The sequence below is a fragment of the Hordeum vulgare genome, chromosome 7H (genome assembly GCF_904849725.1).
Source record: "Hordeum vulgare subsp. vulgare chromosome 7H, MorexV3_pseudomolecules_assembly, whole genome shotgun sequence".
Classification (NCBI taxonomy): Eukaryota; Viridiplantae; Streptophyta; class Magnoliopsida; order Poales; family Poaceae; genus Hordeum; species Hordeum vulgare.
The window spans coordinates 592,283,434-592,295,377 of record NC_058524.1 but is presented as its reverse complement, the minus strand read 5'-3'; the positions used below and the strand labels follow the sequence as shown (position 1 = coordinate 592,295,377).

Sequence of the window (11,944 nt, the reverse complement as noted above, 5' to 3'; positions counted from 1 at the left end):
GGTTGAAAACAGAGATCACGGATATGAAAGATCGGACGGCTCAAAAGAAACAGAGTTCACGTATACTCCTGCTGCCAAACGTTGAAAGCCTTCTCTAGTCGAAAGAGAGAGAAAAAAGAGATTTTCCAAACCCTAACATCTCCTCATGGACGACGGGGGCGACGACGGCGGCCTCAACTTCGATTTCGAGGGCGGTGTCGACACGGGCCCAACGGTGGACGGGCTAGCACCGTCCTCGACCGACGCCAGCACGACCAGCAACGGCGGTGCGGATGGGGGTGGGCACGGGTGAGGCCGCGGGCACGACAGCTATAGGTAGACAGTGTGCCGACAGTGCCAATGTGCGTCATCCATGATTTAATATAGGATTAAAGCAATATGTAGATTCTTAGAGTTTGTGCTTAGGGAGGAAACCGACCATTCACCCCCACCTCATTGGATTGGTCCCCCCCCCTCTCAACGTATATGTCCCTCCTTATATCTTAGGGTGTCGTTAGGGTTTAGGTTTTATTCAGTTATAAATAAGTCCGCCATCGTTACGACTTTTTGTAATCTGGCATGTTCAACAACTTCCGATGAACTTTTTATCGGATCCCAGCACAATCGATCTTCAACCATATATGCAATATTTAGATTGATATTTATGATTCTTGCTTGTTCTTGTTTGCACGCATGGATATGACCTTCACGCTCAAATTGACTATGCCATCTGCATCATGAGTAGCAAAGAGGAGATTGATGTAACGATTCCCAAAACATATAACCTAAGTGTGTGGTGTTGTCGGGTCCTCGAGGTCATTTTTTGCTCAAGTGAACAGAGTGCCTCTCATTGAAAGATATGGTACCGTAGCACACATCAGGGCTTTTTTTAGTGAACACTCTACATTGATTTTTCATTTATGTATGGCTTGTTAATTATGGCAATTTGATTGCTCTTTTGTTGACTTGGTTTGATTTTAACATTTGTACCATGTATGCTAGTAGGATCTTGTGCAACCTTATACATACATTAAATAATTGTCTCAACGATGGCGCTCTTCTTGGACAATTTGAGCTTGGCTTTCGTAAGACCCCTTATTGCTCGAATGCTTACAACCGTATAAAGGGTCGGAGGGACCTTTCTCAACTATTTTTTCTCTACATAAAGATGGTGTCCTCATCCTTCGTGACATGAGCTCTTCCTCCGCCGGCCCTTCTCCACCGCACTTTGTCAGAGAGAAAGGATGTTGCAATTGTATTGCGTACGAATGAAAGACATTGTGTGCAGGAGTTTGATATCGTAATGATGTAATTCAGGATTTGACCTTTGTGCTCAAGCTGCCTATGCCATCTACATCATCGGTAACAAAGAGAAGGTTGGTTTAACAATTGCCAAGACACACTAGCCAAGTGTTTGGCGTTTGTCAGGTCGTCAAGGTCACTTTTCGCTTAAATCATAGGAGTCCCCCCATCTAAAGATATGGGAGATAGGGCTACCATAACACACAACAGGGCTTACTTTTTACTAGACATTCTACATTGTTTTTATTTATGTATGGCTTGTTGACTTGGTTTGATTTTAACATTTTTATCATATATGACCTCGTGCACTCATATTAAATAATTTTTTCAACACAAAGGGTTTTTTACACAATGTCTTTGAGTTTTTTTCACAAGATTCTTAATTGCTCGAATGCTTGCAACTATATAAACGGTTGAAGGAATCTTTCACGAGCTTTTCGACCTTTTCTTCTCTACAAAAATTTGTTGTTCTCCTCCTCCACGTCAATAGCTCTTCCTCTGCTCCTCCGCCGCCCCTTCTCTACCGAAGAAGGATGTTGCAATTGTATTACGTACGGACGAATAAACATTGTGTGCATGTGTTTGATGTCGTGATGATGAAAGATTCATATTATCACCTTATAAAATGATTATTAATGATAGTAGATACGACAGGTTGATCAAAAATATCTTTTAAGCGATATTTGTATTTGGTATGGGCATAATACTAGTTGAAAATATCGCCTACCACGCCTTAAAAAAATACGCCTTTTTCGGTGGAAAACAGAGATCACGGATATGAAAGATCGGACGGCCCAGAAGAAGCAGAGTTCACGGATACTCCTGCTGCCAAACTCTGAAACCCTTCTCGAGTCGAAAGAGGGAGAGAAAAGAGATTGCCCAAACCCTAACCTCTCCTCATGGACGACGGCGACGGCGACGGCGGCCTCAGCTTCGATTTCGAGGGCGGCCTCGACACGGGCCCAGCGGCGGGAGGGCTAGCGCCGTCCTCGGCCGACGCCGGCGGGACCGGCGGCGGCGGCCCGGATGGGGGTGGGCACGGGCGAGGCCGCGGGCGCGGAAGCTACAGGCAGACGGTGTGCCGGCACTGGCTGCGGGGGCTGTGCATGAAGGGCGACGCGTGCGGGTTCCTGCACCAGTTCGACAAGGCCCGCATGCCCGTGTGCCGCTTCTTCCGCGACTACGGCGAGTGCCGCGAGCCGGATTGCGCCTACAAGCACTCGTACGACGACGTCAAGGAGTGCAACATGTGAGATCCCTAATCCGCTCCGATCCGCCCAAAGCTCTGTTTTTTTTTAAAATTTGGTCGGGAGGTAGTTAATTTCAGTCATACTGATGGGTTTCTTCTAGCTCTTGGAGACGCATGACTGGTCAATTTTGGTCAGATTTGGCGATTGCGATTTGTTAAATTGGGAATCTACCTACTTGGGTGCTCATTTCATTTGTTGATTGAGGAATTTAGGCTTTGATGAAGATTGCTGTGACCAATATCCGTGGACCAGTCTTCAATTGTTATCCTGTAATTCAGTTCAGTCTGAGTGAATTTAGTGTCTACAATGGGTTTTTGGTTGCTGCTGGTTGAACCTGATGACAGCATACATATGTCGAAACACATTGTACATGAAGTTGGTTGCAACAGAGAATGACCTGGTATAACTTGTAGACCATGGGCGATGCAAGATACTAAATCAAATGTACTGTGACACTAATTATCTGTTTTTGCGTAGTCATAGTGTATTGTTTAAATGTAAAGAAATGAGTCTTTATGGGCATCCAGCGAGTCTGACGTTGTGTATATCATGGTCGTTTGCAGGTATAAGATGGGATTTTGCCCTAATGGCCCAAATTGCCGGTACAAGCATGTCAAGTTACCTGGACCACCACCTCCTGTTGAGGAAGTTCTCGCGAAGATTTTGCAGATGCGGTCTTCCAATTTCAACAAGTTTAATCAGCACAGGAACAATAATTATAATCAGCAGGGGGACAGGCCTCGACCTCCACCTGCTTCAGGCTTACCTAACCAAAATTCGACAGACAATGCCACTGCTTCAGCAATGCAACCAGCTGCCGGGCAACAAGCTCAAACAATGAATCAACAGCCCCAACAGAAGCAGCAGCAGGTGCAGCAGCAGAAGCCAAATACAAATGACCAGGTTCAAGGTGTTCCAAATGGCTCCTCTAATCAACCCACCAGACTTGCAACACCCCTTCCGCAAGGGTCATCTAGGTGTGTGTGGAGTTTCTAGTCAATCTTGTAAAGCTTTTAGCATACAATGTGAAAACAATATACATAGTTTCAGTTCCCATAGCATATATATCATAAAATAGACACATTATGTTATATGTTCTGACATTTGATAACAAAGTGTACATTAGGAGCATGCCTCTGCAGTTCCTGGAGGAGTAGTGTGATAATTGACATATGGAACGTGCACTTCTATAGAACTCAACTATGTATCTCTTTGAGTTATTCGAATACTTTCTATGAACGCCTTATAGTTTCTCGCTGACTACATTATTTATGTATTTGTTCTAAAAGAATACTGTATTTATGCGTTTCAGTTTTTATCATCTCTAGGTGATGTGCTCTAGTACTTAAGCAGCCAAGATTTCGCACAATTATGTGATACTATAGTTGCAAAACCATACAGAACAATTGACATAAGTAAATCCAAATGTGTGTCAATGGTTGTATTTGGGGTTACTGTGTTCGTGAATACAGTACTACAGGTTGACCTTCTACTATTCGATGGTTTGCTCCGTAGTCATTTTTCAATTGTTGATGCTCATCTTATTCGTATGGATATATGATCCCAGTACTTATTATCTGATCTATTGTTATGGTTAAGGGATAATGATGCACACATATTTCGTAACTCCATCACCCACACCACGATGTTTCCTCTGTTAGAAGTTCTCTTGTTTCATAGTATGAGGTGTCTTCTGATACTATAACAGTTCTCTAATTAATCTCGGGTTTGTAAACTTGAAAAATCAGGTACTTCATTGTTAAGAGTTGCAATCGTGAGAACCTGGAAATATCAGTTCAGCAGGGAATCTGGGCTACTCAAAGGAGTAATGAGGCTAAACTAAATGAAGCTTTTGAATCCATGGACAATGTTATTTTAATATTCTCAATCAATAGAACACGTAATTTCCAGGTAAATTTTGCTATGAACATTTTTTCAATGCTGACTACGAACATTTTTTCAAACTCATTGTTAAGAGTTGAGAATACTATTTTGAGGCCATTCAGTAAGCGATGCATATTTAGCTCTAATTCTATTATGCTTTTCAAGGGTTGTGCAAAGATGACTTCTAGGATTGGTGGCTACATTGGTGGCGGAAATTGGAAATCTGCTAATGGAACAGCACATTATGGCCGGAACTTCTCTCTACAATGGCTTAAGGTACATATTTTCTTATCCATTCTGTGTTTGTGTTTGCTGTCCTTTTTTCCTTTTGCCGCTGGTCCTCTCCAGGACCTTAGAGCTGACAAGTGCAATATATAGTTATGAATTAGCACCATGTCACATGGAAATATTGTCTTAACTTGGGTCTAGCCTGTCTTTCTACCATCTTGGTATGTGTATATTTACAACAGCTTTTGCATTGCAGCTTTGTGAATTGTCATTTCAAAAAACTCACCATCTTCGCAACCCATACAATGACAATCTCCCTGTCAAGGTACTATTTCAGAGCATCACCTTGTCCCAAATATGTGTTTGCTTTTGCTGTTTGATATATCATACATCCCTCCCTAGTTAATTCACCTTTGACTTTTGCAGATCAGTCGAGATTGCCAGGAATTAGAACCTTTCATTGGTGAGCAATTGGCTTCTCTGCTTTATCTCGAGCCAGATAGTGAACTTACGGTATGCAACGTATTTCTTGCCTATTACCATGTTACTCGATATTGCCATTGGCTTGTTTCTTATTGACGGCCATGTCAGCTTGAACCGTCACAAGTACCAATGTATCATTGCGGGGATACAAATGGCTTTGCTCTGAGCTAATATTTCTGCTCACTAAACGTGATCTAAATTGCAAATGAAGTACCATCCACCACAATGTTTCTTACTGCAGAAGAATTTACATTTATACCTTAATCATTTTCATTCAGCAGATGGAGGCAGACTGGTTTTCCTTTAGTTAACAGTTAAATCTGATTGGGGTAACCAAGTCACATTTTAGAATCCATACAAGTGCACATAAGATTTTAAGGTGTCAGGATGTGGAGTATATCACCAACATTTATAATATTTCTGTACAAAGTCAGCAAGACCTAGGGATGCATGTCATTGATGAAAGGGAATAGATTTGCAGTTTTAAAATTGACTGCTAATTAATAGCGGCATATTGTACACACTTGATAAAATGGAGTTATCAGTATGGTTGCAAACATGTTGACCTCTTGTATAAACAACAGGGGTGCAAGTCCATTATTTTGTGGTGATCAGCAAGTGATCAGTACTATTTTTGCTTGAAGATAGTTTGGTACATGTGAATAATTGTGTATGATAGAATGATAGCTGGATCCTTTGCTAAGAAGTCTAACCCACTTGTATTTGCTTGTTTCAACAATTATTGGCAATCAAATGTTGCATATCCTTTCCTTTTCACTGTTTGAGGTGATGTCATGTGTACCGTCTGATGCTTGAACATGGGATTTTTCAGGCTATGCTAGTTGCAGCAGAGGCCAAGAGAGAAGAGGAAAAGGCAAAGGGAGTCAGTGCCGATGAAGCAGCTGACAACCAAGATATTGTGCTGTTTGAGGACAATGAAGAAGAGGAGGAAGAGGAAAGTGAGGAGGAAGACGAAAACAATGGCCAAGAATCCCAGGGAAGGGGGCGGGGAAGGGGAATGATGTGGCCGCCTCAGATGCAGATGCCACGCGGACCGATGATGGGACCGCGCGGCTTCCCTCCCAACATGATGGGCGACGGTTTTGGCGGCGGCTTCGGCTTCGGCATGCCCGATCCGTTCGGCATGCCGCGTGGCTTCCCACCGTTCGGCGGCCCAAGGTTCCCCGACTTCCCCAGAGGCCCCATGCCTGGCATGGTCTTCCCCGGAAGGCCTCCGCAGCCCGGCATGTTCCCCATGGGCCTTGAGATGATGATGGGGCCTGGCCGAGGGCCCCTTGGCATGGGGATGGGCGGGCCTGGGCGGCCGAACCGTCCCATTGGCATGGCCCCCTTCATGCCGCCACCGCCTCCCCGCCCGGTGAAACGGGACCAGAGGAGGCCGGGCGGCGACAGGTACGAGACAGGGTCTGACCAGGGGAGCAGGGGCCATGACAACAACGCCGGCAACTCTGGAGCAGACGGGAACAGGTCCCAGTCCGGGGACAGGTTCGGTAGGAGCGCCTTCCGGGACGACGATAGCGAGAGCGACGAGGAGGCAGCGCCCAGGCGGTCAAGGAAACGATAGGGCGGCAAACGAGTACTCATTCAGAAGCTTCGATCCGTGGAGATTGTTTCTCATCTCTCTGCTGAGGTTACCCGGATGTGAGGACTGAAAACCGAGCTGCAACAGGAAACAACAATGGATGGTTTGTCTGTTGTTACATTTTTGTTTTATACTCTGATCAGAACCAGATGGTGTCATCGACTCTGGTTGCTGGGTGGCCTGCCTGCCCCAGTTGTGTTGTGGTCGTTAAGTGTTTATACTCGTGCGGCAAAGACGTGAGCTCATTTTGAGACATGTTGAGATTGATCGCTTGATCGGGTTGGTTGATAATATATCCAGTTAGGACTCATATGACAAATGCAGTGTTAATTTCGGACATCCTGCCGCACCGTGTTATAGTCTGCGATTTCCTTCTTGATAATATACTCCATCCGTTACTGAATACTCCCTGTGTATCTGGATAATTGTTGTTGGAGAGAACTAGTTTAGTTCTCTCTAACTCCAATTATTCAGATACAGTTGAAGTATAAGTCTAAATACAAGTCTTTAAAGATATTTCGCTATGGACTATATATGGAGTAAAATGAATTAATCTACGTTTTAAAGTATGTCTATATACATCTGTATATATAATGACATGATTAAGCTGGGCTGTATGGTCTGTCTCTGTCATGCTGTGTGTGTGCAAGAGGGGCCTGACGATTGAAGTTGAGTTCATTTCCATTGCTACTCCTAGCTCGTTCTGTGATCACTACTGTACCCTCTTCTTTTGTGTCTGACATGAATGTTGGCGGTGGAATCTGCTGGCATGCATGGACGTATGTGAATGCACTGATGGAGTCAGCAATGGACCTGCACTTTAGGCTGTTGTGCAATGTGCTTTGACTGGTCCAAGTCGAGCGTGTTAGTCATGTACTCCCTCCGTTTCAAAATTTTTGTCTTAACGTTCCAAAATTCTTGTCTTAGCTTTGTCTAGAAATGAATGTATGTAAATACTAAATTTGACTAGATACATTCGTATCTAAACAAATATCAGACAAGAATTTTGGGACGGAGGGAATAGTACTTAGTCTATCCTTGACTGCTAGATTTATGGATCTCTAACAGAACCTGGCCTGCGTGCCTTACCCTCAGGAGGCTCGTTCTATATATGTACATCAGCTGTAATTGTATGAGTGTGGAATACACAAGCAATTCACTCTCCAACTTGTTATCAGACGTCCTGGTTCTCGCCATGGTCGACGACACCTCCTCCGCTGCCTCCAGCGCGGCGAACTCCTCCGCCCCTACGCCGGCCTCCCTGCTCTCCCGGACACCGCCTCGGCCACAGCCAGCGCGGCACATCCCCGCCTCTCGTCTTCAGCAGCTCCGCGCCCACCACCCAATTTGCCCCCGTATTCTCTTCCGCTCCACCTCCGCCACCACAGTCGGCTCCCGCCGCCCGGCACCCCATCTTCAACGACAACCTCACGGGCCATATCAAATTCCTTCTCAACCCCGCTGAGCACAACTACCACAAATGGAAGTCCTTCTTCCTCATGATCCTGGTCCTCTACGGCGTCTCCTATCTCATCGATCATCCACCACCACCCAACGCCGATCCTCAGTACCTAGAACTCAACGCCCATGTCACTCTTGCCATGTATGCCACCCTCGTCGATCAGATCGTCGATCACATGATTGGCGCCACCACCACTTATGATCTCTGGATCCGAATCCGCAACTACTTTCTCGCTAATCGCGCGGCTCATTACATGATGCTGAATCGTCAGTATCGAAACCTAAAGCAAGGCGACCTCTCCATCGACGAGTACGCCCGCCGCATGAAGCTGCTCAACGCCGGTCTTGCCGACATCGACCACGCCGTCTCCGAGGTGGATTTCACCACCCAGTTTCTTCACGGCATCGACCAACGCCTCGACACCATTCGCGTCGTTCTGGGCGACACGGTCCCTCTGCCACCGTTTGAGGCCGTCTTCTCCCGCCTCAAACTTGCGAGGAGAACCTCACCCAGCGCACATCGGAGGCCAGTGCCACCATTCTCGCCGTCCACAGCGGTTGCACGCCCTCCGGCTCCTTCACCTCCACCACGCCGTCCTACCCGCAACCCTCGTGGGATCACCTCGCGATGCTCCATGCCGCGTACAACAACCAAGGCCCTCCCAACAACGGCAACACTCCGGACTGGTACCTCGACAGCGGCGCCTCCAACCACATCACCGGCAACCCTGGTAACCTCGACTACTCGTCTTCTCCATTAAAGCATAGTTCATCTAACATCGTCATCGGTAATGGTCAGCATCTCCCCATCCATGCAACCGGCTCCTCCACTTTGCATCCCCACAACTTTCAATTACACAACATCCTCTTCTCCCCACACATCACCACTAGCGTTATTTCCGTGCGTCAATTCACCAAAGATAACTCTTGTTCCATCGAGTTTTACCCATTTGGTTTTATTTTGAAGGATCTTCGCACATGGAAAGTAATCCTGATCTCCGCTAGCTCCGGCGACCTCTACCCCTTCTTTGGAAACAACACGCGACGGAGTACCGCCCTCTCCACCACCGTGACCAACGACGACGTCTGGCATCGTCGCCTCAGCCACCCCGGTGCTCGCTCCCTCACATCCCTTTCCCAAGATTTTCATATTCCATGTAATAAGCCATACAATGGCCCATGTACTGCCTGTCAATTAGGCCATCAACAACGTTTGCCGTTTAATGCTTCTACTACTCGTTCTTATGTGCCCTTTGATTTGATTCACTGTGATTTGTGGACCTCGCCTGTTGCCAGCTTCTCCGGGTATGATTATTACCTGGTAGTCCTTGACGATTTCTCCCACTTCTCCTGGTCTTTTCCACTACGTAAGAAATACGACACCTCTTCCACTCTCCTACGCTTCTTCACCCATGTAAAACCCAATACAATGTCATCATCAAAACCCTTCAATGTGACAACGGTGGCGAGTTTGTCAACACTGCCCTCCGCTCTTTCTTCTCCGCCAACGGCATCTGCTACCGCTTCTCCTGTCCTCATACATCACCGCAAAATGGCAAAGCCGAAAGACTCATTTGAACTACCAACGATGTCGTTCGGACACTAATCTTCCAAGCAAACCTCACCCCTCCCTTTTGGGTAGAAGCGCTCCACACCGCCACATACCTTCTCAACAGACGCCCCTCACGCGCCATTCAGGATCTCACACCATACTTCCTTCTCCACGGTTTGCATCCAACATATGACCATTTACGCGTGTTCGGCTGCCTGTGCTTCCCCAACTTATACGCCACGACCACCCATAAACTCGCTCCTCGCTCCTCCCGTTGCGTCTTCCTTGGGTACCCACTCGAGCACAAGGGCTACCGGTGCTATGACCTCTCCACCCGACGGGTCATTGTCTCGCGGCACGTTATTTTCGACGAGCAATTTTTTTTCCTATATCCCAGCAGCCACACCATCCGCCCTCCCCTCATAGCCACAAAAAATCCACGCCAAATCCTACCTACCTCGTACCCACTCATTGCCGGCCCCATCGAATCTCCTCCGAATCCAGCACCATGCAGCCCTGCGCCAATCCCCATCGCGCACTCCGCCGACAGCCCGGGCCCCACCACCCCGCGTCGCTCTCCCACCAACACATCCGCTGCGGCAGGATCCACCTCGTCGACCGCGCCTTTCCCGCCCATCTCTCTAGCCCGCTCGCCACCGATTTCCGCACCCACCTCTCCTGGCTCACCTACACCCGCCTCTGTCGGCTCCACTAGCGCATCCTCCTTGGATCGCGCGTCAACACCCACCAGCTTCGACGCCACTACCACACCTCCGCATCTACCACCACATGCGATACCAACAGCCCCTCCACTTAATTCTCACACGATGCGTACGCGCGCCAAATCCGGTTTTTGTCAACCCAAGCGACTCTTCCTCACCACTCAACACCCGACGCATCCTTCCCCCATCCCACCTTCCTACCTCTCTGCTCTCAAAGACCCGAACTGGCTCCAAGCGATGCGTGATGAATTTACTACTTTAATTCAGAATTCGACGTGGTCTTTGGTTCCTAAACCTGCAGGTGTCAACGTGGTCACAGGCAAATGGATTTTCCGCCATAAGTTCAACTCCGACGGCTCATTCGCTCGTTACAAGGCCCGTTGGGTTGTTCGCGGGTTCACTCAGAAGGAGGGCACACTAGTATAAAAAGGGCCTTTTGTCCCGGTTCATAAGGACCTTTTGTCCCGGTTTCGGAACCGGGACAAAAAGGTCGTTACTAATGTCCTTTGCCTTTAGTCCCGGTTCTTACACGAACCGGGACAGATGGGCCTCCACGTGGCCGCTGCGGCCAGGCCAGGTAGGTGGACCTTTAGTCCCGGTTGATGACACCAACCGGGATCAAAAGGCATCCACGCGTCAGCACCTGGCTGGAGCTGACGTTTTTTTAAAGGGGCAGGTTTAGGGGTTAATTTAGGTTGTTATTAGCTAGCTAATAGAGAAAAGTGTCCTCTCTTATATATCTCCGTGCTTGGTCATCCGTCGTGCTTTGTCGAACATATTTACAAAATGTAGACATGAGTTACATGCACATATATGCATCTTTTTTATACTATATCATTTCATATCATTTTCGTCGAATGACAATAGTATTCTAATCGATCATCTAACAACTCATCATCAACTTAATCATATACCAAGTTATCATATGATACACATAAAATAAAACAGAGAAACATCATAATATATATAGTCATCATATGCATCATGCATCCTAATTAATCGATCATGTCAAGTAATAATATAAACTAGAATAACTTGTCTCTCATAAGACCTAGTCCTCGCTCTTAGATATAATTGTTGGGGAACGTCGCATGGGAAACAAAAATTTTCCTACGCGCACGAAGACCTATCATGGTGATGTCCATCTACGAGAGGGGATGAGTGATCTACGTACCCTTGTAGATCGTACATCAGAAGCGTTAGTGAACGCGGTTGATGTAGTGGAACGTCCTCACGTCCCTCGATCCGCCCCGCGAACAATCCCGCGATCAGTCCCACGATCTAGTACCGAACGGACGGCACCTCCGCGTTCAGCACACGTACAGCTCGACGATGATCTCGGCCTTCTTGATCCAGCAAGAGAGACGGAGAGGTAGAAGAGTTCTCCGGCAGCGTGACGGCGCTCCGGAGGTTGGTGATGACCTTGTCTCAGCAGGGCTCCGCCCGAGCTCCGCAGAAAAGCGATCTAGAGGAAAAACCG

General features: G+C 47.2%; 1 protein-coding gene across 1 annotated transcript; it reads left to right on the top strand.

Moving 5' to 3' along the window:
* The first annotated feature begins 2,117 nt into the window (after positions 1-2,117).
* On the top strand, positions 2,118-7,066 carry LOC123407783 (zinc finger CCCH domain-containing protein 45). The gene is made up of 7 exons (XM_045101000.1): positions 2,118-2,530; positions 3,095-3,508; positions 4,280-4,442; positions 4,581-4,691; positions 4,900-4,968; positions 5,070-5,156; positions 5,959-7,066. The coding sequence occupies exons 1-7, from the start codon at positions 2,181-2,183 to the stop codon at positions 6,709-6,711; spliced, it is 1,947 nt and encodes a 648-aa protein (XP_044956935.1). The 5' UTR covers positions 2,118-2,180; the 3' UTR covers positions 6,712-7,066.
* Positions 7,067-11,944: the final 4,878 nt, after the last annotated feature.